We start from the raw sequence: 26,250 nt of genomic DNA, 5'->3' as shown, positions 1-26,250 counted from the left end.
TTTGGGTTATGAGAAAGCTGCTTAATGTTCTCACCCCATTAAAGCAAATCTTGAAAGCTAGATTTGAGACTGGTGGAGATCAGAGTCCCTTATATTTACTCAAAGAATAAAACTAGCATGGGCAAAATTTTGACAAGCTATAAGGAAATGTTTCAAACTGTGCTTCAATCCTGTTCCAGTAGGGCCAGTTCTTGGGGCCAAGAGCATCTGGTTGCTTCCTGGCTGCATTAGAGCTACCAACAAAGACGCTGACTGTAAGGTTGAAATCTACCAATTAGAAACTGAACTCAGGCCAGCCACAGCACCAGAGAAATAATTAAGATTGTTCTCATAAACAGGATGAAACAATACAACCATTCAACATGAGAAACCAGCAGACCTGTGTGGATTTTGTGCTTCAACAAAACCCCTGAAATGTTTACAAGATTTCATCCTGGCTTTGCAGCCATTGCTTTAATGTATTACTGAGCTCACACATAACTTGTCTGTGCCCAGCAAGGGGATTCAAGAACAAACTATCTGCAAATGAGTCAAAAACAACTTCTGACAAATAAACACTATATCCACTTGTGAAATAAACCAAAACCACTCCCAGTGCTAACATATATTCCCCACTATTTTTATGTTTCTACAGAGGAAGGTTATTTGGCAAGCAAAACGAGAAAGAATTTCTTGCCTGCTGCCACACTTCTTCACAGCAGGCAGTGCAAAGTCACTCACATAAATCAAACAGGAGACCATAATCACACCAAGAAGTCTCTTCCACTTTTCTCCTCTGCTGACTGTTTTCCCAAAGCTCCAGACCCTGAATTTCCTGACACAGAAGCTGAATCTATATGCCAAACATTATACCTCCAAAGCTTCCACAAAAAATTGCTAGCAGCTTAACTAACTCCATTTTGTAAGTCCCCATGAATCCAGTAAATGAGATCTGCAGACAGGAATTCCCCTGTTCACAGGGTGGCTGCACTCAATACAGAGTAGATGAAATGTGGGTTGCAATGCCTCAGTAATGGAGGTAACATTTCTCAGCAAACTTTGTCAAGTAGCCTACAGATCCTTGCTAACTTTCCAAAACTTTCTGATCTTAAGGAAGAAATGATTCCAACAAAATGGCAGGGAAGACAAAGGCTGACAAGTGTGAACAAGGGTAAACAGCAGTGAGATGTTCACCTTACAAGAACCACATGAAGACACTAGCTGAATTTAGGATGAGACTACCAAACAGGGGCTGCACTGCAGAAGTTTCCTTTCCACCCAGGAAACAATCCTCCCTTGAACAGATGCCCCACCTTACAGAGCAGCTGAAATACAAAAGCATACCATTCTGCAAGTTCCCTCTTAAAAGGCCAACATGTTGACTTTGTAACATGAAGACAGGAGATGAAAGCAGCTGATACAATTGCAGACATTGGAAAAAAGTTAAGAAAGTCAGCTAAGCAAGGCTGCCACCCTGGGAATAAATCACTTCAAGTTCATCCCCCTCCCAGTCCAAAAATCATTACTTGCTTTGAGGGCGAAATTTTAGAGAGAAAGTGATCCCTGCAGGTGGCTTTCAAGTGCATTAAAGAAAGCAAGCCGTGACTATGGCACCTAGATACAGGCATTCGCCATAGAGCTTTGCTCAAAATCAGTATTGGCTGTATAAACCTTAGGTCACTACAGAAAAAAGAAAAAAAAACCCAAACAAAAAACCAAACAAGAAATCAATCCTTCCACAAATTTACTGGGAAAAAAAAAAAAAAATCAATCATTAAACAGGCTTGACATTGTCAGAGTCCCTTCTCAGGCTGCAGGGACTGAAATGGAAGTTACTGGCAGAAAGAAGGAAGGTGACCCGGGACTTGCTGAACCACACTGCAGTGTTGGTGGAACTGGTCCATACAACGCCACTCGACTACAGATTTACTCTTTGGATGTGGGCCAGTGGCAGAGACAACATTTAATTAAGCTACTGCATGAATGAAAAAGAATGAAAGAAAATTACAGCAGAATGAAATTGGCTACGGCTCTGTAAGAGAAACACACCAAGATGAATCAGCTGGTAAATAAAGGGCAATAACTGAAAACTAACACTGCAGTCTCAAGAAGAAATCAGATAATGTAGAAGAAATGAAATGCTGACGTTATATGACTACAGAAAAACCCTAAACATTAATAAAACACTGAGAGCATGGGTAAAGTGCCATGGAAAAATGAAACAACGCACTCTGAGATAAGAGTGTTTTTTCCTTTCTTGTTTATTCTTCTGATAATACGCTGTTGCTCACAAAGGCCTGGAAGAGAGGTGTTTCCCTTTCAATCCACCTGCTCCCTCTGTTCAGGTGCCAGCTAATGCCAGAATCTGTTCACATCAAAATCTGTTGCTCCTAGCAAATGAACTTTCCCTACCAGAATACTGCAAGGTCAAGTGAAAAAACAACCAGTGGTAACAGATGAACACTGAGCAACCAAGCTCCACCATAACCACAGTGGTATTTCAGGAATTGTTCTGCTGTGCACAGTCCCTATCTAACAGAAGAGCATGCAACAATAAACATGTGAAATGACAAGACTCTACTAACTTTGCTTCTTCAGTGAAGAGTAAAGTGATTACAGGCCACTAGAAAAGATCCAGAACCAAGCCAGAATCCACATCTTGAATCCACTTTCAGTTTCTCAACATCATAATTTTTTTCAGACTGCCACCTGAAAACTGTGATGAACTAATTCTTCAGACGACCTTTGCAAAGCCTGGAAGTTTTCTTACAGTGTTTTAGTAACAATTTGATCCTTAATCTTGACATCATGTTTGGATTTTAAAGTACCAATAAAATATATTTATGAATTTCTCTTTGGTTTTGTCACTTTTTTTTTAATTAAAAGAAAAATAGTAATTGTTGACTGTGTTGTACTAGCCTGCGATCTGAGCTCAGTCAGACTGATTAGCAGTGACAGCATGTCAGAGGTCATTACCATTAAACACACCTCAGTGAACAACCAAATGGAGTCGTTACTCTGCCAGTGGTAGCCCTCACAAGTAGGTTTATGAACTCCAGGTAACCTACATGGCCTCAGCACCCTCCACACTCAGCACTGGCTGGCCCAAGCCGAGCAGTCCTGCATGATCCTGCACTGTTCATCAGTCCCAGGGTTATGTACATACCCAGGGTAACACTGCTGACAGGAGCAATGCTTGGGCATCCTTAGTCAACACTTGTGATTTATCTCAGAGAAGCTGAAAACAAGAAAGTGGTAGGGTTTTTTTTTCCAGCTTGAAATTATGGCTTTTAGCTATACATTATTGTATTGTCAATAATTCATTATTGTATTGTATTGTAGCAATACATATTGTATTCTTAAAGGCAAGATGTGTGTGTGCGTTATATAAATCTTTTTTATAAGTATATACAAGATTATGTATATGTATTTTTATATATATGAATGCACACATTCATATATATGTGTGTATACATATACTATACACACAGATATTCATATTTTATACATATGCACTTAGACTTTCTTGACCATTTATTTTCATAAACAGGCTTTTTCATTCTCTTACTCATATTGGCAAGAAACATGCACGTGTGTCCATTCTGTCTGTATGGAGAGGGTAGGAGGAAAGTATGTGTGCGTGTATACACATATAAATACATATTCTGTACACAGTCTCAGCTGACTGTATTGCCTCTTCTCTATACAGAAACCCTTATCTACCATCAGGTGCTCTTGCTTGTATCCTGCTTAAATGCGACAGCTACCCATTAACACAGGAGGAGGTCAGCAGCATTTAGCTTTTCTTTCCCTGTGAACAGATGCTAAATTCCTTGCAGTAAAGCAGACCAACGCTGAAGGTACTATGTATCCCTCAACGAACTAGCACAGTCCAATTTGGCCTTCTTTCACCTAAGTGAAATCGTAAATGTTCTTTCAGTGTGCTCCTGTCCAGGCTAGCAGCAAGCACAACCATTTTATACACATCCATGTGATGCTCTAAATTCTCCTCCCAAACCCCCAATCTATCCTTTACAACCCCAAAAGCAGCCTTGGGAGAAGCAGCACCTCCTGAACAACCAGAGTATCACACAGGGTGGCTCATGTGGAACAAAAGTAGCTGCAAAACAGAAGAGTGAATAAAAGCACCCAAGCAATGATTGCAGCGTATGCTACAACTGCACATAAAACACCTTTAAAAAGAAAAAAAAATCCTGTCACCTAGTTCCATACCCAAAATTTACTCTCTACTTGGGAAAAGTGTTTCGGAGAGGAAAATAAAATTACTTTAAAAATTCTGATGGGACTGAATTTCAGACAATGAGGAAATTCAGTCTATTAATCACTGAGTTAATCTATTTATTCACCTTGAAAAAATCCTGATCTGGAGAAAGTCTATTAAAAGAATACAGGGATTCAGCTGCCACCTTCCTCACTGTGTGAGCAATCAGAAGATGCCCCTTTGAACCCTGTGTTAATGAAATTCTCATTAAATGCAAACCTGCACAATTTTATCTTGAAGAGGCTTGTTAGCTTAAAAAAATTACTTGCCTCAAAATGTGCGTATTTCCTCATAGGTGAGAAGGTGAGTTTTCAAACCACTAACTGCTGCAGCTTCTATTTCAACCCCATCAGTGCTGCAGCTGCATCTTGCAGTCCATCATGTCTCAATTATTTACATAAACGACAGATACAAATCCATAGACAGACATTATAATCACTATTATGGGACAGGACAGCAACAGGGATCACTCATTCCAATACAGTACAGAAGATTTCAACTAGGTGCGGTTATTATTATTCTGCCTTCTTCAAGTTTTTATTTTCTTTAGGTTGGACAGAAATTATGAATCATCTGTAAAAAGGAGAGATATGGAGAGAAGGTAGGAATAGCCTTCCTGTCTCACAATACGCAAAAAGAACATTCGTGACTGCTTTTTCCGCTGGAGTAAGGTCTAGAAAAATCAGATTATTCAGCAACAACCAAAACTCCATCAGACTGCCTAGTGGAGAATACAGTCCAACTGAGATGTACAGTTCATAGGATAACAGGATACACAAAGTGGGATCTCCCTCTGCAGCTGAGTTTAAATGAAGTGTCAAAGATTCTCTAGGTATTACTCATCCTGACTCTGTATTAAAGCAATTAACCAGATGACCTTGCCAATCCAGCAGCATGGGGTACAAGCAGGATTGTTTTATGTGTTTACAGTTACTCCTATAAAACAAATGCATTGCAGCCCTGAAAAGTTGTTTACAACTCACTCCTCCTCAAGCAAAAATACATGTAAGACTGTACGCTAGGATTTAAGACACTTGTTAAAGCTTTCTATGTGCATGCACACAGAGATGCTTTTACATTTATAATCTTTTCTACCAAAAGCCTTAGGATAATGAACTGACAGTTTTAATCTATTTTTTTTAAGTAGCTGTTGGAATGAGATGAAGGTACAAACCAAGTGTGACTTTGCACAGCACTGTTACCAGCAAAAAGCAGGTAATCCTTGCTCATAACAACTTATCAGAATGATAGAACAAGCTGAGGGAAAAATGCAGCATAAGGTGAATTTCTCTAAACTCATTCCCTTCATGGCAAAGGCATCCGAATAAGAAATAGTCCAGTAAGACTACTCTAAGGGGAAACCAAAGGGGCATAAACAGACAATGGGGAGCTAAGCCAGGTTCAAATCAGCACATCCTTATCGATGCATAAAAAAATTACATCTAAGGATAATACTGTCATTCATTAATATACTGTGTTTCTCTACTAAAGCCATCAGCCCTAAATGGTTCATTCCTCTCAAGCATCTTCTCTCCCTTTTCTCTTTGGTGATATGGGCTTGCAACATCTCCATGACTCTCTGCAACAGAGCCACAGGCATGTGTGCACAAGGCTCCAGTTTGTGCTCCTGGTCCAACACCAGAAGAAAACATGTGGCCCTAGTGTCAAGTCCTCCTACAACATTGCTGGAGAAGTGGAGTAGCCAACAGACAAGGTCAAAATGGTCTTTCCAAACAGACTGCAGAAAACTTCAGACCCTGGAAAGCTTGAGGCATTCCTTGAAGAATTATCCTCTTGTCCTTCTGCTGCGCGATATGCAGCTTTCAAATGCCTAAATCCAGTCTTTAGGCCAAAACGGAGTATTACCACATTATCTCACGCCTTTCATTTCAGCTATTTTCCCTGTAGGGAATGAATCTTTTGGAAGTTTCTAAAGCATGTTGTTGCAAAAAAAAGTAGTAGTCACCATTTTGAAACATCACGCTGTGGATCACCTTCACAAAAGCACAGTACTTTTGGATCTGTCCAGCTTTCAACAACTGGCTGCTCCAAAATCTATTCAGTTAAAGAGCCCTTCAAATGTAATATTTTTACCATGAGTAGAGAACAAACTGGTAGAGGAAATTCAAAATACCTACACACCCTCCCTTCCCCCCCCCCTTTTTTTAGGCAGAGAGGAGGTAAGTCAAACAGACTAGCTTCTCTGAATACCAATCCCTCTCTAAGCCTTGAATCATCACTAATTTAGACCTTTCCTAATTTCACTAAATGAAAAGCAGTCATTCATGAAAACTTCTTAGGCTAGTGAAAGATGACACAAAATTTCAATGCACATGAGCAGTTCGATGGAGCAGGGGAAAGCTACCAAAAGCCTAGAAGAGAAACATGTTAGAGGCTTCACTGGTTCCAGACAGCACCACGCACTGAAACATGCCTGATACAGGCTGTCCAGAGACAGGTATCACAAACTCTTGATTGCACAAACCAGAGGTGAGCGCAAGCGCAAGTGCTTTTATTTTTCCTCCCTTCCCAGTTTAGAGATCTCTCCTGGGTATACAGAGAATTCCCAGGGCAGGCACTTTGTGTCACATTAAATGACATTAATTTGGCAACAACTATCTGTTCTGCTGCTTCACTCCAAGTGCATTATCTGCCCACGAGCGTCCATTTACAACTGTTTACAAAAAACAGTGATAAGGATAGTAGCAAAATATATCTTCTGAAACCATACGCGACGTTACTAAGCTTACAGACTTACTAAGGGAACCTGTAAGGTGGTTTATAGACACGTAAGATGTATACTGACTTGAAAGGTGCCCTCAGACACCTTGTCCTACACAATCTCTTTGCAGTGAGGAAAATGACAAGTACTAGCAATGTGGAAAACTGAGCTACTCAGTATAGCGTAGACACCAAGTGCCTGGGGTGACCAGGGAAACTATGGACAGATAAATACTTGTATCTTTTACGGTTTGTTTACAAGCCAGAGATAACCAATGAATTTTCTCTTTCAACATTCTTCCATTTTCCAGTCCATCAGATCCAGGAACCTCCTGCCCAGTACCCAGCTGCTACAGAAGCAAAACCAAGAAATTACGGCTGTCAGGAAGGAATACAGAACAACAGCACCCCCAGATATTCCTTAGTCTTACAAGGAGAACATAACTTCTGCCCTTGAGCAGGAGGAAGAGGTTTAAGAGAATACTGAAATGTCCCTAAATAATCAATTTTAAACACACACACAAATCTTGCAATGTTAAAAGAGGCCTTGAACCTGCTTATTACAGCTGGCTTATAGCCCCCTTCATAGCTTCATAGAATTGCAACAGAATCACGCAACAGAAATCCACAATTGCTTTGCCAGCACAGCATTGTTCCCTACTATACAACTTCTCCCAAGAATGCTGCGAGGATTAGCTCATTACAGCTTGTGCCATGCTTTGAAAGCACTCAGTCTAAAGAAGAGCCAAGAGAATTATTAGAGAGAGGACAATCAAACTCTGGTGATCCTCCCTTTATCCCAGTGGGCCCTGTATGGAGCAGCAATTTAGCCCAACAAAGGGAACAAATTCAAAACTAAATTCAGTACAGCAAATGTGAAAGTGTCACGGTAAGAACGCAGTCACACAGGACACAAGAATCTTTAAAATGGTTATTAACTTCCAGTCCTTACCTAATATTGACTAAGGCATGAGTCACCTTGCTTGCAGGCTCTTTCCATTGACCAGCATTGGTAGACAGCCTTAGAACTGAAAGGAAAAGACAATTAACAGTGCTGGCACAGAATTGCATTTTTCTAATCCAAAATGTCAAAAAATCTGCTTTAGCAAGATGACAGTCTGGGAAGCACATCAGAACAAAGGTCATCTTTGAAATCATCTGTGATCCAGGGCAGGAGTGCCCTTCAATGCCCTTCTGAAAGGTAAGGAGCACAGAAGAGGTGAGCAGAACAAAATAATGGTTGGCAGACAGGAAACAGAGAGAATAGAAGAGCCTAAGTTCTCCTAAATGCTTTTATCACCACATATTAAAGTTCATTTTCCCCAGAAACGGGGCAGCATCCCAGGTCAGTGATACCTTTCATTCCACACACCACCATTCTCCTCCGGCTCCTATTATGTATGCAAGGTTCCATCTGAGCTGGACTACATCCTGCAATTTAAACCCACCCAGCAGTGATGGATTCTCTACCTCCCCATTTATCTGGAAATGAAGAGAAGAATTACACACCAGCCTAGGGAAAAACATTCTCTGTAGGAACAAGGGTGTTGTTCTGCAGCACAGATGGTCTCTGACAGACTTGGGAGCAGATCTGAAAACATTCTGCAACAAGAAGAACTTCTAGGGAATCCAATTCTTTTCTGCCAGAGTACCAAAAATATTTATTTAGGTCAGAGTATGTAATGTTTCTATGGTGGCAGCTACCTGCACATCTCTTTGCAAGTACCAAAACAGTAACAGAGCCTGTAGCAAATGTTTGGTTAATTTCCATACTGCCGAAATAGAGAGAATTTTCTATTAATTTGTATATAGAGGGTTTTCTGGTGGTTACATTCCACAAGGAAGGTTCACCCTCAACTTAGACATGAGGGAAAAGCACATCACGCAAATTTAGCATCATCTACAAATACAGATGCTACAAGTGAATTCATAAGCAGAGTGGCTTCATACTCATGCCTATTATCACATGAGAAAAGCCTTCAATCCGGCAGATCTGGATAAAGTTCAGATTCAGGACAAGAAAAATAAATTAATAAAACCCAAAGCAATCAGATTTCATCTCCACTTCCAACTCTGAAAGTTTCAACCACATTAACAGGGAAGTTGAAGGACAGAGTAGCCTTCTCATTTGTGCTAACAGATGTCCCAAGGCTAAGAGAAAGAAGGGTGACTGTAGTCCCTGTGAGATGGATTGACAAGCAAAGGGAAGCTGTCAGGACTCCTGGTTAAACTGTGGCTTTCATTAACTTGAAACAGTGCTACCTTCTCACTTCCTAGTGCTACTATTACATGTCATCTGCAGGAAAAAAACAATGATGTCAGCTCTGGGTAACATTTTGCCAAACAGTACGTGTTGTACTTGAATATCTGAAGTAATGTATTCAGAGAGGGTTTCCATTAATTCAAAGGGGTTTGCTTCGTGTAGCAGGATGAAAAAAATCATGTGGGAAATGAATTGTTTCAACAGGTCAGATGTGCCTGTTGCAACCCAACTAAGTATTTGAGTGTTATTCTTCCGTTCCACTTTCCTTCAGCTTCCACACAGGACAGATTTGAAAAATTACTAGCTAGTAAAAGCACCTCATTTTACTAGCTGTAATTCTTGGGAGTAGGAAATGGGTTAGCAAAAAATCTTGTATGCTCAAAGGGCACAAAAATAGCCAAGTGATCCCTTATATAATGGATGAAAACAGTAGGAAGTTGGTACAAAAGGGCAGTTCATTTTTGCTTGCACTTGCAGGGAGTATTCAGCTAATTTTATTTAGGTGATGATAGTTCTCTCCCATATCAGAAGAGGGCTGTGGCCAACTGTCTCCCTCCCACTGCCTTTTTAACTCCCCTTATATGCTTATATTAACTCCTGCTGTTTACTGGGTGATCACACTGAGAAAGGAGCAGGGGGTGAAGAAAGGTGCTTCTAGAAGAAGCAAACAAAACCTATAGCTGTCTTCTTTGCTTCAGAACTTCAAGCACGCAGGCACTATACCAGTGCTATTGCAGGCTCCATACCAGTGCTGCTGCAGGCTCCTGTGTGTACATTGCCTGATTGTGCCTCCATGCATTCCTTGCTCTCCTTCTTTTTGTTCCCCTTTTCTCTGCTGAGCATCACTTGGTGGCATTCCAGCATGTCTCTCTCTTTGAAGGATGGCAGCTTCTCCCTGTTTTGCCAATAGGCACATTCTTGAGTCCAGTGATTCGCTTGTCATTACAAGCAGGTTTGTGAAGGCTGTTTTCTTGGTTTGTTTTGGCAATGAGTGTAGGAGATGTGATTTGTCTAGCACAGCAAGCTTCTTGCTATAAGTTTCTCAAATTCTTTTCCAAATTCTTGTTTGCACTGAGTTTCTCTGTGCTGGCTGGTTCTGCAGCACATACCTGCGTTCTGACTTGAAACTGTTGAATGCAATAGATGTAAACTATGCGAAGATGCGTGAAATACCACATTCCCAGTTGTGCCAACAAACTTGTATTTCCAACCACAGTATGTAGCTGTTAGAGAAGCAATGAGTTTGTTCCCTTTTCTTTTTTCTGACTAAAAAAATTACACCTTTAACAAGTTTATCCCCCTCTCAATTCTTAATTTACCAAACACATCCTAGTACACAAAACATGTCCACTGCCAAGACATATGATTAGCAGGTGGATGAAAAACACCTGACACGATCATCCCTCTACCACCACCCTCACAGTACTCCTCACCAGTCAGGAGCTACTCACCCATAGAATAAAGGTTGTCAAAATTCTGATGCATCCGAATGATTTCGTAATACAGCTCATCATAGCTGCTGGGAGTGGGAAGAAAGGTGTCTCCGTAAGTGATGAACATGTTGAACAGGTTCACAACCTATACAAAGAAGTGAAAAGAAGTTACAACGGAGTATTTACTCAAAATCTATTCTGCAACAAAACCAATTCAAACTACATCCAAAACCATTAAAGAAATAGCTCTCAGTTGCATTGCACAGTATTACATCACTTCATTGTATTATTTTCATTATTATGGAGAAGAGACAGAAAGGAAACTTAAATATTATTGTATCTGGGGCCAGGAAAACACTCTAATGGCCACAGAACAAGAAAAAACACTACCAATCTGGAAAACTAAACTAAGCCAGTCCTCACATAGGCTTGTTTATTTCAATGAGCAGACCCTACGGTAAGTCCAAACGCTGCCCTTTCCAAACATCGAGTGAAACCAACCACGATGATACTTGTTCACTTTGTTGTCTTGTTCTGGTATGTCTTTCCTAGCCCAGAAATCCTGGATTCTTTCCTAAGATTCATTCAAAATTAAATTGTTTAAAATAAAAATATTTGCTTTGCCTGTACTCACCATAAGGGCAAGGGTGAAGATGTTGTGCTTGGCCAGCAGCACAGTCTCATTAGACATGAGGAACTTCAACAAGTTGATCAAAGCTAGGGGAAAATTACATGTATTTTTTAAATAAAATTAAAAGCAAAATCATCCTCAGCAAGTCACCTAAATATAGATCTATTTTCATTATCTAGCATTAAACGCCAGCTGCTCACCTCTCATAAATACATCAATTTACATGGCATTTTTTGTTTGTTTGTTTGGGGTTTTTCCTGGCTAAAATACTGTGCTGGACAGGAAAGTGACAGCTATTTCACTGTCCACATTTATTCTCCTTCACTGACTTCCCAATCAAATCTGCTCAGCCTCAGGGTAAGTCTGTTGTTAGCTTAGACAGTTCAGGGGAGATTTTTCTATCTGCTACATCCTGAAGTGAGCAGATAGGGGTTGGAGATTCCAACTGTCTCATTTCTGCTTCATACATCACCAACATGATGTATGCACAGTCAGCCCCAAACTGTCACTCTTGTTGATACATGCAGTTAAAAAAAACCAAAGTAACAAGAAAAAAAACACCCAAACAACCCACAGCATAGCTCTTCTGTAGCTCTGTGTCAATGCTGCTGCAATGTTACAAGGAAGGATGTAGCACTTTATTGTGTCAGTTATCTAGGGCTATGCAGTAGAGATTACAGATCTGGTTCACACTTGTTTAAAAAACAAACATAGCTGTAGCTGCTCAAAATCAGTTAGCAATAGTGGGAATTAACAAAAAGGTTGGCTAAAAGAGCTTTAATCAAACAAAATTTAAACAATTGTATTCCGTGCACTTGGTAAAATGGGAAGTTCTTTATTTTGTTTTTATTAGTTCTTGAAAATTTCAAAGAAGGAAAGCTATTTTCTTCTGCATTACTCAGGGTTGCTCTCTGCATTACTCTTAAGCTGCTCAGCACTGAAAGCTGATGCCTGCTTAACAGATTCTTAATGTACTCTGCTCTAAAGTCAACAGATGTCAAAGACTTAAAACATCTGAATTAGGTGGCCTGCAAAGTCAAGCTGGAATGCAGACCTTTTTAAAAAGGCTCTCAATTACTTAGTAATTGTTACCTGCATCTAAGAGAGTAGCACCAGGTACTACTCCAATCTCTTATAATTAGAACTTGTAAATCCATCCTTCCCCCCACTGTTGCACAGCTGTTACACACTACACAGTAACCCCTGAGAAAACCAACTCCAGTCTGGGCGAAGCCCACAGAATACAGAGAACAGACCATTCATCTACATTCCTATAAAATAAGAGATAAAGCACAGGGAACAGGAATCACCTAAGGGCAAGGTTTAGATACACACACAACCTCCTCCCCTTTCAGGATTACAAAATATTCACAAAAGGGAAAACCAAAAAACATACAGTAAAAAGACAGATGTGAAGAGCCTGGTAAGATCCGGAAGGAAACAAAATTGTCTGATTCTGAATGTAGTCCTGCAACCACTACCTTCGAATGCTAGAAGTTCACCAGGAGTGTCAAAAGTTTATATATGTCCCCCAAAAGGGAAGCCTATAGCCCTAGTGTGGGTATTTACTCATCGCAGACAGAAGTTACTTCAGTTTAATCTACCAGGTGGTAGCTTGATGCTGAACTGCAAACCAGAATGAACAAAAAGTTCTCTGTAAACTCCAGACATGCAGGTCATCTTTCAGAGCTATTCCAGGATTTAACAAGCAGCAGCAGCATCTCTCCCTTCCATGGTAGCAGCCCACCTCACAAAGCAGATATATTAACACCTCTTCAATCCAGCCACAGAGCTCCCCATATCATCATCACCTCATCACCACACTGAAACTCCTGGGACCAAAAGCAGAGAGTGGATTCCACAGTAATCCAGCTCTGGAAATACTCTGTCAGGTATTTTCCTGTAAACCAGCCATTTCAAAACAAAGAAGTAGCAGGTATAGACAGGCTCTCCACCGGAGCAGAGATCCAGCTAAAAACACGTTGCCAAGGTAACCAAGCCTCCACAGCAAAGAAGTGGAGTCTCCGGCAGTCAGCGCCTTGGACTGGAGACAGCTATCCTGCATCTCTGTCACAGCAGCTTATTGGCCATCTCTCTAATAGTTATAAGCACCTCTTTCCCAGCCGCGAAATCCCACACAGCCACATCTTGTGACCAGCCGCTGCTGTTCAACTAATAGCAGTTGGGACTTCTGAGAGCAGAGCGGCAGAGCTCTGGATTTCCTCTAACAAGTGGCGTGAAGCCCATACCTTCTCAGGCTCCCCCCAGAACCCTGCTGAAAGGCCTTTGCCAGCGGGTGATCACACAGCATGACAAGAAACTGCTGAACATCCAAACACAGTAAACATGAAAGCTGCCTGGGATGGAAAGACACTGTTTTTAAAAGAACGAGCATTACCATTGTTTGTCCAGAGCACAAGCACTCCTTGACTGCCAGAAACAAGTACTCTGCAACTGCCCATTGCACTATTTCTCAGATACCATTCTGAACTGTAGAGCACTTGCAATGTTCTATGTTGGTGATGACACTTAAGGAGAACTTTTGTTCTGTTCCACCCCAACAACAGCTCCTACGTTTGTTCCAACTGTTGTGATGAATTTGCTCATGTTTAATTTTCCTACTCCAGTTAGAAAGAAGACACAAGATTACCACTGCTTGAAATGAATTGCACCGCGTCATAGCCCACTCACAGCCAGTCTAGGCTGTTGCTTCCCTAAGAGATAGGAAGGAGAGGGACATGCTTCATATGAAGAAACAAGTCAGTGCTGGGCTCAAAGCTGGTCAGAAGAGCCACAGGTTTACAGTCACAGCGTGCACTGCACAGGCAAATTTATCCAACTGTTTGGAAACCACACATTCCTAAAACAATTGCAGTGCTCCTAATTAGGAAAAACTGTGGAAAATGAACCCTTACATTAATGGCTACCTGTTGCTTGTAAGGCAAACCACATACTGAAAATGAGGACAGCTATGCCCTGGAGTTTTCAGGATTGACAACTTTTACTTCCAGCTTCAAATGCCCAGCACCCCTCAGGGACAACTAAACACACAAAATAAACCTTTAGAGCAAAGGTCCAACTGTCTGAATGCTTTTCTGCCCTGAGCTCCAATGAAGCAGTGCTACTACTACTCCTCAGCAACCTGAAGCCAAACCAAATGTGTCACTTCTTCCCTGCTGCAATTGACTGTTCACCTCTCATATCCAATCTGCAGGCTGCCCTCTCACAGAAGCCAGGAAATTATCCATGTTTTTTCCCAATAGAAGAGCAGTTCAGTCACTCAGCTGCACAAGCAAACTGTGGCCCTTGCTTGGGCTCAGCCATGTTATCCCAATTGTTTGTGCTCCAGGATTTAACAGTGATGGATGGTTTGGGCATGAAATACATTTCAACATTAGCTGAAAAACAGCACAATTTTTGCAATAACCTCTAGAATCTTTGTTTGTTTTTTTTAACTGAAGTTATCCTTGGCATCCCTTCCCAGGACACAATACATCTGCTATGGTGAGTCTTGAAACATCCACAATACTATAGCGTCACTAGAACTTATTTTGCAACAAAATCAGGAGGCTGTAACTAAACTAAACTAGTAGCCATCAGTATCTGCATGCAAGCTCCTAATTTTGTGACCTGAGCTGAGCACACTGGCTGTGCATCTTAAATCAACAAGGGCACAGCCCTGAACACCTACATTTATATCCTCAAAACCAAGTAGGAAAGTATGTTGAGTGGACACTTATGCTGGACATGAAGCCGTATGATTTGCTGTTTGTGAGTGGTGTAAAGTATACAGGTTGGTTTTTTAGGCAATTTTCTCTCCCAAGGATTTCAGCCAAAGGATGAAAAGGGACATCACCAGCCTTTAGATACCCTCCCTGCTTTTAAAACTGAAATGACTGCAGTGAAAGAAGCTCTTAGCTCCTCTGCTACACAGTTGCTTTTGAGGGCAGACACTTTCCTTTATCAGCTCCTGTGGCCAGCCTGTGTGCTGAGGAGCAACAGTATCCCTGCTCAGTTATTTGTTACCCTTCTTCAAGGCAATCCTCTGTGATACGACTGTGGGCACCCAACATCTCTTCTCCCAGGAAGGAAGTAATTCCTGCTACAGATGCCCTTCGCTCCCTCCTTCTGTTCCTCCTTCCATAGAAGATTTACCTTCTCTCCCTGTAAGCCTCATTTCAAACAGAAGTATATTCAGCCCCAGCACATTTGGGATTGGAACAGTTTCTGTTCTATTTAGTGTCTCAGTGTTCACTGTATGCGTCACGTGTAATGCAACAGGAGCATGGAGGCAGGTTAAGCAGAGAAAAGGAGGAAAAGAAAAGAAGCAGTACCATCCCTTAGGCAAGTCAGAATGTAGCACAAACTCTGCCAAGAGCTTCAGAAGGCTCTGATGTGTTATTACACAACAGAGCAGAAGAGAACAGCCCTGAGACACACATCAATGAGAGCTTGGATCGGTTGAGCAGAGTATGGAGGCCTCTGTCACTGCATCAGCTGCACTTACAGGTCAAATATCTTCTAATGGCGCATACAATGGCCCTCAACCAAGGAGCAAAGGAGAAAAAGAGATGTGAGGGCTCCTCATCTGCAGTATAACATCAGTTAACAGGATCCTGGACTCTACTAAAATCCTGCCATTTTGTACTCCCCAACTCTCAGGGCACACTCTTTTTTCTCATTGCCTCTGGAAGTTACCATTGTACCAACAGTGTATTCTGTGTTCTCTTTTTAGTACTTCAACTGGCAACCCCCTTAGGAGGATCCTCACTCACACATCACTATAGGGCAGCTGATGATGCCATCTGGGTAACACTTCAATGCTGCAAAGAAATCTTCCACCTAGGAGTGCTGCTACAGCACAGTAACCACCCTGGACCTCTTACAGCCATCCTGTTCACATACACATACTCTCAAGCTAAGGTACATACCACTCTAGCCAGATCTGGTAAGGATTAATGCACTAGACTGTAATGGAAAACAAATTGGATTCAGCTCCTCAGGAAGCAGCACTTTGGTATGTCTGTGCTTCAACTTCTCCTACACAAAAGGGTAAACAGCACCATCCTATCTGCAACAGCACTGAAAGCATAAATATAGCAACAGGAACCAAAAGCCCACCTACGCTCAGGATTCTGTTTCTAACTGGTCAACACCAAATACCTGCTAAAAAGTAATGGTCAAAACAATGCCCTCTCATCATGCTCTTCCAGATTCCAAAATTCAGCATGACCCCCTTTTACATAAGGGAAACTACAGCACAGACTGTGGAAATAACACTCACAACATGACAATACCATAACCACAGACCAGTTCACTCTCCTATTCCAGGCTGGAAGTCAGAAGGGCTAAGCTAGGATAAGCATATACCCCACTGTGCTGTTATGAGGACAGACTCCAGAACAGAGTAACCACCTGTAATAGATGTGATAAATGCTATACCTGAAGATAAACTCAGAAGTAGGGATACAAAAAGCTCAAATACAATGTATTGACATGACCTGAGTGTTAAGAGGGTGCAGATATGGCCATGTTCAGCACTGGCAGACACTCAGCAGAACAGTGATCAAAACAAACTCAGCAGGAGATGAATATCTACAGATAGGGTTTGACAGAAAAAAACAACAGAGGTAGCAGGAATATGAAGCATGTCCGAGAAATAGCTATACTGCTATTACAAACTAATGCACCAGAACTCCCTGCGGCACAAACTATCCCAGCATCCTTGGACAAGTGAATCAATTACACAGGGACAGCACTTGCAGCTTCCTGTCAATCAGCCAAAGTGCTAGGAAACAAAACTGCTGCACCATTGCTGCAGTCCCCTCCCAGGGGAGCAAGGGAAGCAATAAAAGCTCTGTCAACATCACTATTCAACATGCTTCACCTTCTTCCCTCTGCTCTGACAGGGAGGGAGCACCCTACTCATAGTTGTAAAGATTCACTTGTCTGGACAGCTTCTCTATCCGCTGCCTCCCTGCTTGTTGCCACAGGCACTGCCGAGCTCCTGCTCCCAGCCACTAAAACTCTGTGGCAGACAGAAGCCAGCAATTGGCAAGCTCCCCATCACCAGCATCTCGGCACTCTCAACAGTTGTTCCCTCTTCTCCCCATGACTCTCAGGTTATAAGCATGAAACAGCCTGTATTCTTAATGAGAAACAACAGCTTGCCAGAGGGCTGGAGCACATGCTGGCGTAACCCATCGCTCCCAGGATCAGTCGAGTAGGCCACTTCACTTCCAATCCTTTACTTTCTTTACATGCTCCCCATCCCTGGTACTCGCTGTTCCAGCCTAACAGCAGCCAATGGTGCGAAAATTGCAAGCTTAATGGAAATGCTGACTGCTGATGCCAGAGCAATGCTGCTTGATAGCAATCCAGCAAGCAGTGAGAAACCAAATTCTCCAAATTCAGCTAAAGCTCAAATGAACAATATGCTTTTTTTCTTAAAAAGCATAAATAAAAAATAAAAACCCATACACCCACAAGCTTAATTCCCCTTTAGAGGAAAAGGAAATACTGAGTTTAATTCTATTCTGTCTGACAGTGCAGGTTCACACTGTTGATTAAATAGTAGTCTTGGGAGTTAAGGCTGCACATTTTTGCACTCAGTTTTAAAACAAAAAAGGAGAATTTTGAGAAAGAGCAGAAATATTGTGTGAAAACAAGGAAAGGCAGCAAAGTATGGGATCCAGGAGGGCTGCTTCTTGAAAACAAAAAGGGGACAGGCATCACTGCATGAATGCTGCAACCCCTCTGTGCAAAGAAATGGCTGTGAACAGCTCTGGCTGTAGCATTTCTGTCACCAATAGAACTGTTTCCTAGGAGAAATTACCACACGATATCCACTAGGTCATCATGATCTGCAAAATATGCTTAGGGAATCACAATCACACTCTCCCATGTTAGCTAGTTTTATTTAAGAAGTAATCTGCATGACAGAGCAACATATCCAGATGAGACCAGCCAGACTGTGGCAGGATGACCAAAAGGTTACTAGACTTTAGGCCATCTGAGCAAGGCTCTGTTGATGAATTCCCGCCCTGATCTTACCAATTGATCAGTAACAACCACAAATCTTGTATTACTCTTTTTCTCTCCATGGCCAACTAGAGTCAAACTCTTCATCATTAGTATTAAAATAAAGGGAAGGTAACTAGAATGAAGTAACAGAACACTAAGAAAGATTTAAGTAAAAGTAGATGCTTCTTAAAAATGCACCATACGGGGAATTTAGAACATCCTCTTTTACAAAAAAGCCAGAGTTTTCGCATTTCTTACGCTATCTTCTCTAGGAAACTTAGGTCAGTGCATTTTGCCATATGGCTGTGTGCTCTTACCACAAAAGTGTTTTAGCTTTGTCTGAAGGAAGTAATGTGGGAAGGTTAACATGAAATTGGACCACCAGTTGAGAATAGCACCAGAAGTTTACAAGCAGATGTTTGTAGTCTTCCTTCTCAGCTTCACATGTCTTCTGCCTGTAAGTAAGCTGTAGAAGATGGGACTGGGGTTTTCTTTAGGTTAACATGGAGTGCTACCAGAAGTACAAATTAAATAAGTCAATGAATATCAACCAACAACGCTCTTTACAACTACAAACAAAATTCACTTTATAAAATTATCTTTCCATTTCAAACCTTTCCTAAACTCACTGAAATAGCTAACAGGACTAACAGTTGCACTCCTGTACCAAGCTTATGCCAACACAGTACCACAGTACCACATGTCCAACCAAGCACCAGCATTCCTATGAGCAAAACAAATGGGCAACTCTAAGTGCTGCCAGCCCGCACTACCTATTCCACGGCAGATAACAGTTTCAGCCTTTAGTTTTGCATGAGAAACTATATTCTTTCCAATAGCTTTTCAGTAATATTCTACCTCCTCAGAAACTTCACAGGAGTCAACAAGCATAAGTGCTTGTGAACACATTGAGCTTCCTACTAAACAGCTGGCTGACGTTCTCTACTTTCTTTCAATTTGCAAGATAAGGAATACTAGAGGACCTCACTGTTTTTTGCAATCCTAGAGCCAAGCAGCTCTGCCCTCAGGGTGGTAATATGAGACCTGTGAATGTCCATGTCCTGTCCATGTCCTTCTTAGCAAAGAAAGAAGTCATAAGCACAGCGGAAAGTCAAAACGTCATTCTGAGAAGAAAGTATGTTTTCTTCTTTCAAGCATACAATATATCAGAAAAGGGAAAATATCCAAGATACACACCTGAGCTAGCCACGGGCTCTCATTCCTCAATTTCCCACACCAAAGAATGATCCTAGGAAGGCATTCGAGCAAGAGAATGAGAAAAGGATATTTAGTTCTATCCCTGAGAGTTAAAAATGCTGACTAGCTCCCTTTCTAGAGGATGCAATGATTTCTAACCCAAATTTTCTATTCAGCAACACCTCCCAGCCTCCCCAACACTCTAACCCCAGACCTCATCCTACCTAGTCCCTCCTATTCCTCCCAACACACTATTCACCTCCAATTCATCTTAGGCTCTACATCCTCCCAGATCGAGATCCCCTACAACTCTAAAGACCTACCCACCCCATCAACTCAGAACTCCCATTCCCACTGCAAGCTGCTCAGCAGCTCACCTTTAACCAGCTTGGAGACTGCTATTGCTGCATCTTCCCTCAGTTCCTGGTGCTCCCAAGGAACTACCACTGGGATGTGCAGAGGGAGCCCATCCTTCCCACTTCCAGCCTCATTCTGCAGTGAGTTGGCAACTTCTTTAAAATGCCAGCATCACCTTGTACTCAAACAACTCATGAGATCCCAAATCTCCAGCAAGGCATATAGCACGTGGCTGGGAGCCATTAGTCACGTGGAGATTCCAATGTGCAGTTTTGAAAAGTTGGGCTAGCCTCCCACTATCAAAAGGCATACAGAAATGAGAGGGTAAAAGCAGCAGTAAAACCTGCATTAGGTAGAGTATGTTGACCTACAAAGGTGTTAAAACTCTAGCATTTGTTCTATAGTTCTCCTTACAGTTTATAAGCAGTGCAGTGAAATCAGAAAGCATTCTGCTAGACGGTATTTGAAAGGTCAAGTCTCACATAACTTTTTTTCTTCCCAAAACGGGAAGTTCAAGTAAAACCCTTTAACAGAGACAAACAGACATTCTTTGTACTCACCCTAGATTTCAATTTCTACTATACACGAGCTCCTGTTCTTTCTACCCTTTCCCTACACACGACCTTTATTAGTTACCTTTGAAGATGATGTGCTGAAGTGACCGCTTTCTTAAGCTTGCAACATCCTTCACAACTGAAAGCCATTTCTTTCTTCATTACTATATTAAAGAATTTTTTACTGCACAGAAATTACCACAGCAGCCTTATCTATACCATCAGCTGGAACATGACTGCTTTCTCTGAACTCTTAAGACTTCAGAAGCATGCAGAAGACAGTGTTGCTGGATCTTGAACCTTGGCATTTCTTAAAGCCGTAAGTCATTCTGCAAGTTTATAAGAAGGTCAAATTTTAGGTCTTTGATTCTTGTCTCTAAAATCTTTAAGTCTTTTTTCTGACTGGCCAAGCAGCCCTACAGTCTTTCAAACTCTCACTGCATCTCATGATCAGGCATTTTATCAGTGAGCTAGACTGTGTGGTATACCAGTATATGCAGGAATCCTGCCTTCACAAGAGCTGCAAGAAGACAAGCTTCCCTTGCCAGGTAGCTGCTGCAGAATGCAACAGTGACAGCGGGATTAGAGATGAAGGGGAGGCGCAACATCATCTGATTCCCAGTCTGTTCAGCAACACAAATCAGAAGGCTGAAGCAGACCTGATCAACAGCTGGAGAATCAGAAATGCCGGAGGTAATATACTCTCAGTAATCAATATTTCAGCCACAGAAATAACAAAGCAAAGTACAAGTGACTAAACAATACCACCTCAAATATGCACTGGGTAAGGGCAAGTGCATTACACATATTGAAAGTGCGGGCTTTTCCACAGCCCCGCCCCGAAGTATTACTTCTTTATTTTACCATGTTCCACAGAAGAACACTTCACCTCTTTAGCATTCACCAAAAAGGATTCTGAAAGTCGTATTATTCTCATGTTATAAATACAGAAACGGACAGAAAGATCCAAGGAGTCTACAAGAAGGAAAAACTTGTATTTTGTCCAGTAGCATTGCAAAAGTCTTCTTTAATAATCCTAAAATAAAAACGGAGAAAATGAGCTTCTTGATAGTGCTACACATTTGAAGCACCTTTGGCAATGTATTCAACATCTGTTAAATTAACTAAGCTACAAGATAAGAAACTGTAGCCCACAATAATTTGGAAACAGATCTTCAACGCTTGCTGATGGCAAAGCTCATTTTTCATCCTACTTTGCATTCAATTGCCCCAATAAATAGCTATTTCACCATTATCCATTATGATATGTAAGAGTTCTCACTCTTGCTATTGTAAGTCTATATTAGAATTGCTTTTCTGTTTCTTTAAATATGGCTTTTGCTTAAAGCAAACCATAGCAACTGCAAAGAAGTTACCTGCACCCCCTAAGCTCTGAGTGAATTGCTCAAGCATTACTAATTTTGAGGTGGGAGGAGTTGAAGAAATGAGGTCTTTTTATATAAAAAGCTTAAATGACTCATGAAAACTCTTTTGGCATAGCTTATACATGCTTGATGACAACAACAACATATATAGCACCTTCCATCGCTTAAGTGCTGTAAAAACTAGCTGGAGTTCAACAACTAAAACCCAAACCCCACCTTTATGGCAAAATCAAACTCATTTTTCATATGAAAAGGGGGAGAAGTTAATGAAAACATTGGCCATAACATGCTATTTCTGAGAGCAGGAAACTGGTTGAACAGGATCAGTCCCAACACCAAACCCTGAGGGACACCACTTGTTACCCATCTCCAGCTGGACATTGAGCCATAGAATGCAACTCTTTGCATGCAGCCATCCAGACAATTCCTTAGCCACTGGGTGTCCAACCATCAAATTGATGTGTCTCCAATTGAGAGACAAGGATGCCGTGCGGGACAGTGTCAAATGCTTTGCACAAGTCCAGGTAGATGACGTCAACTGCTCTACCCCGTCCATCAGCTCGATAGCCCCATCATAGAAGGCCACCAAATTGGTCAGGCAGGATTTCCCCTTAGTGAAGCCATGCTGGCTGTCACCAACCACCTTATTTTTATGTGCCTTAGCATGCTTTCCAAGACAACCTGCTCCATGATCCTGCCAGGAACAGAGGTGAGACTGACTGGTGTGTAGTTTCCCAAGTCCTCCATTTTCCCCTTCTTGAAAATGGGGGTTATATTTCCCTTTTTCCAGTCCTCAGGAACTTCACCTGACTGCTACAATTTTTCAAATATGATGGACAGTGGCTTAGCAACTTCATTCACCAGCTTCTTCAATCATAGAATGGTTTGGGTTGGAAAGGACCTTAAGGTAGATCATTTGGTTCCAAACTGCCTGCCATGGGAATCCTCACCTTAGAGGCTCTGTCCAACCTGGTTTTGAACACTGCCAGGGATGGAGCATTTACCACTTCTTTGGGCAGCCTGTTCCAGTGCCTCACCACCCTCACAGTAAAGAACTTCTTCCTTATATCTAACCTGAACTTCCCCTGTTGAAATTTAAACCCATTACCCCTTGTCAAATATGAGAGAATTAACCTAATAAAGAAGCTAAGGCTGGATCACAACCAGAACTCAGTAACAATATTGCTCTCAAGCTCAGATGACATATCCAAAAAACTATGAAGTATTTCCAGATTGCACAAGCAACCTGATGTGTGTCCTGAGAGTTGCCAAACACTGCTTTTCTCTGCAATCACTGCACCCTAAAACCAAAAAGGAAAATGCAGACACTTTCTCAAAGTGCTGCTGACCATCCATAGTGAAGACAAAGCACCCACAAAGGAAGAGCAGCTATCCACCATACAACACCATATGGCTTTCCTTAATTAGAAACTAGCTAACATTAGAATCAGCAAGTGAACAGTAGGCTCCATACACTGCTACTGCTTCCACCTACAACCTTTATCTCAGTTCCTTTATACCCTATACTGTCTACCTACCCCACAGTATTACCTTTGTCTTCTTCTCCTACTCTATTTTCTGCCTGAAACAACTCTCCTCCTCTTACGTGCCAGATACAATTCTCTCGCTTTCTTGCAATACTTTCTCATACCAGTTCCCTCCAACTCAGCTCTGTTGGGGGGCTTCCATTGCCATTATCCATGCTGCACAACAGGGACATTGCTTCAGTCATCACACACCTTGTCATTCAAGAAGACAAGCGTGGGCTTGAAGACCTTCTGTAAAGCATGCCTGATGGTGCAACTTGGTATCTCAGACCTTACAGTGAATAGCTGCTCCCTTTCAGCTGTTCATCAGCAGGGATAACTAATTGTTCAATCCCAAATAAAAGCCTGAAGGGGAATATGCTCACATTAAGGATAGAAATTAATTCAGAAGTTCCCATGCTCTGGTTTGGAATTCCCTGTCAGATAGATCCAGACCAGAAAAATAGCCTTTTTTTTTTCACAAAGGCAGCAGCACTCTGGGTAATCAAAGAGCAGCCTTAACAGGGCTGAGTTAATTATGAAATACATCTCAAGATAGAGCCAGCAATCAGCATTTAGTTTGCCACATAGAGCACGCCAGAAGTACACCTGGAGCAACCAGAATGCCCTTTTACAGGTGCACGCACCATACAACTCAGGGCCTTCCAGCCTGCATGAGTCACCTACACCTACTGAAGAATTTCTCTCATCATCTCAACATCCTACAAGAAAAAAAAAAAAACTTGAAACATTCTTCCTGTAATTTATTCCTGCTTGAGAGGATTTCCCTAAACACACAAATCTATAGTAAGCATGGAGCTCTTCAGCTACATCAGGGGTGCAGACATTCCAGGTCCTTCACAGAAACCTGACCATCCAAGTGGTTTTTACTTTACTGCTTCGCTTTCGAAGCATACGCAGTATTTAATACTTCAGAGGCAGTTTCTGTTTCTCAGGCACTGTACAAACACCAGCTAATTAAAGACAGCTAACAAGACTATCCCAAGATACTGAATCTCAGCATGTACCGAGGATTTGTGTTTCCTTCCCCCTAAAATAGGAAAAAGATGAGGATTGAAAGATGCCCAAGAGCACACTTTCTGAACTGTAGAAGAGTATCTTCAAGCAAAAGGCATTATATTTGAGACCTCAAACCGCCAGGTCAGAAAGACCCCACTGAGCCAGGCCAAAGATGAATGGATAAAGTTCACTGGTAACTGGTAAGAAGGTATCAGACACGCCACCAGACGCAATTTCTATTCACAACAGACTTTGACATTGTACATGCTTGTCTCCTGAACCAGCACTACACTGCAGCCATGCCTCTAGGGGCTCTATTCTGAACAAAACAAATGAAAATAAATTGTTAATCCTTTAATTAGGGGCACCCACTTCACCTTCTACAGGAATAATTTAGAAAGCCTCAATGGGCCACAGGTCACCCAAGGCGAAAATGTAATATGTGAAAGTGACTCAGATTGTTGGTTCATTTCTCTGAACCTACACCCAACTGTGCAAAGGTACTGAAGGGAAGTACTCAGTGTTAATTGAGAACAGCTTCACAAACCACTCATCACCACCTGTTTCAATAGTCATCCTCTCTCAGATTTCTGATGGGAGTTGCATTACACTAGCCAAGTCACTGATTCTAGGTCACAAGCACAGCTCCAGGAATACAAAATTAGGACCTTGAATTTTCATAAACCTTCTTTTAAGCCACAACAGCTAGGGGATTAACTGTACTTTCCCAGCTCAGCTACTTCACTGCTTGCAAGATAAGAACAGAAGCACACACTCCATCCACAGAAGCAGCTTGTTAGGTGTCATCATCCATTCTGCTACCCTCTTCCTCTGACCTCCCACACAACAATTGCCTCATAGAACAGTCCTACAGAGCTACGTCCACTAGATTATGAGTCAAACCCCATAATACTTATCTATTTCAGGATACCAGTGGCACGAACCAGACTATCTACAACCAAAGCAAAGGTCAGAGTTAAAAGCTTCTCTTCCTTCCCACTGACATTTCTAGGTAGCTGTCTTCAGAAGGAGCTGCACACCCTATTCTGTGTGCATCCATCTCACAGTAAATGCAAAAAATAGTATGATCCATCCCCTTTTACTCAAGAGCCTACCTCCTTTCAACTTACAAGTATCTCAGAGATAAACACTACTGCATAAACATTACTCAATTTCTCCAATCAGGTGAAGAGGGATTCAGGTAATGAAACAGAAAACAAAGACATTTGGATACCATGGTGATCATGGCCAGACAAGAAAGTAAATTAGCTGCCATTATGATAATGACCTGGCTTTCCGAAAGAGGTAATTTGCATGTAGCAACTAAGAAGCAAAATAAAGATGCTTTAACAGAATTGCTGCTTGGTGTTCAACCCTGTAGCAACGGAACAAGGAGTCACAGCCACCAAACAGCCGCCCACTCTGGGATTTTCATGTTTGACTGTCTCTGCAGATGTGAAGTACCTGACCAGAGCTCCCTCCAAGTGTAATGAAGCCTCACTCTGCATTTCTTCTGGTAGCACAGCAGCTTGTGCACAATCTGAATGCACCGTCTGGAAGAGAGAGGGCAAAGACTTAATTACACTGCATTTCCCGGCAATTCGACATTGAAGCTGGAAACGTCTCTGAAATCAGCAGCAGGGAAATAGACAAACTCAAAGCCTATCAGAGGAGCATGGGGCTCATGGTTTTGGGCAACTAAACAGAAGTGACACCCATAAGGAAGAACCAGACAAGATGAGGGAAAGGAGCATATAAGCCAGTTTAAGCTCAACATGGTTGGACCAACTACAAATGCAAGTTTGTTGTTTATATTTAACGAATACTTTCCACTCATTGATACCTGTACCTGAGGGTCTCATAAGCTCCACAAAAGGAG

At 41.8% G+C, this 26,250-nt stretch overlaps 1 protein-coding gene across 3 annotated transcripts in view; it reads right to left on the bottom strand.

The window, feature by feature from the left end:
* The window catches only part of ARMH3 (armadillo like helical domain containing 3), a 130,939-nt gene that overhangs the window by 62,143 nt on the left and 42,546 nt on the right, over window positions 1–26,250 (bottom strand). For all 3 annotated transcript variants that reach the window (XM_062601846.1, XM_062601848.1, XM_062601847.1), the window contains 4 exons: window positions 25,836–25,924; window positions 11,313–11,395; window positions 10,697–10,823; window positions 7,935–8,010 (listed from right to left, as the gene is read on the bottom strand). In XM_062601846.1, coding sequence (XP_062457830.1) covers window positions 7,935–8,010; window positions 10,697–10,823; window positions 11,313–11,395; window positions 25,836–25,924 — 375 coding nt within the window. The remainder of the gene's footprint in view (window positions 1–7,934; window positions 8,011–10,696; window positions 10,824–11,312; window positions 11,396–25,835; window positions 25,925–26,250) is intronic.

Source organism: Pezoporus occidentalis, unplaced genomic scaffold (assembly GCF_034315485.1).
Source record: "Pezoporus occidentalis ecotype Australia unplaced genomic scaffold, CSIRO_AGI_Poc_V1 ctg73, whole genome shotgun sequence".
Taxonomy (NCBI): domain Eukaryota; kingdom Metazoa; phylum Chordata; class Aves; order Psittaciformes; family Psittacidae; genus Pezoporus; species Pezoporus occidentalis.
The sequence above is the reverse complement of the archived record's forward strand: the minus strand, read 5'-3'. Positions and strand labels throughout refer to the sequence as shown.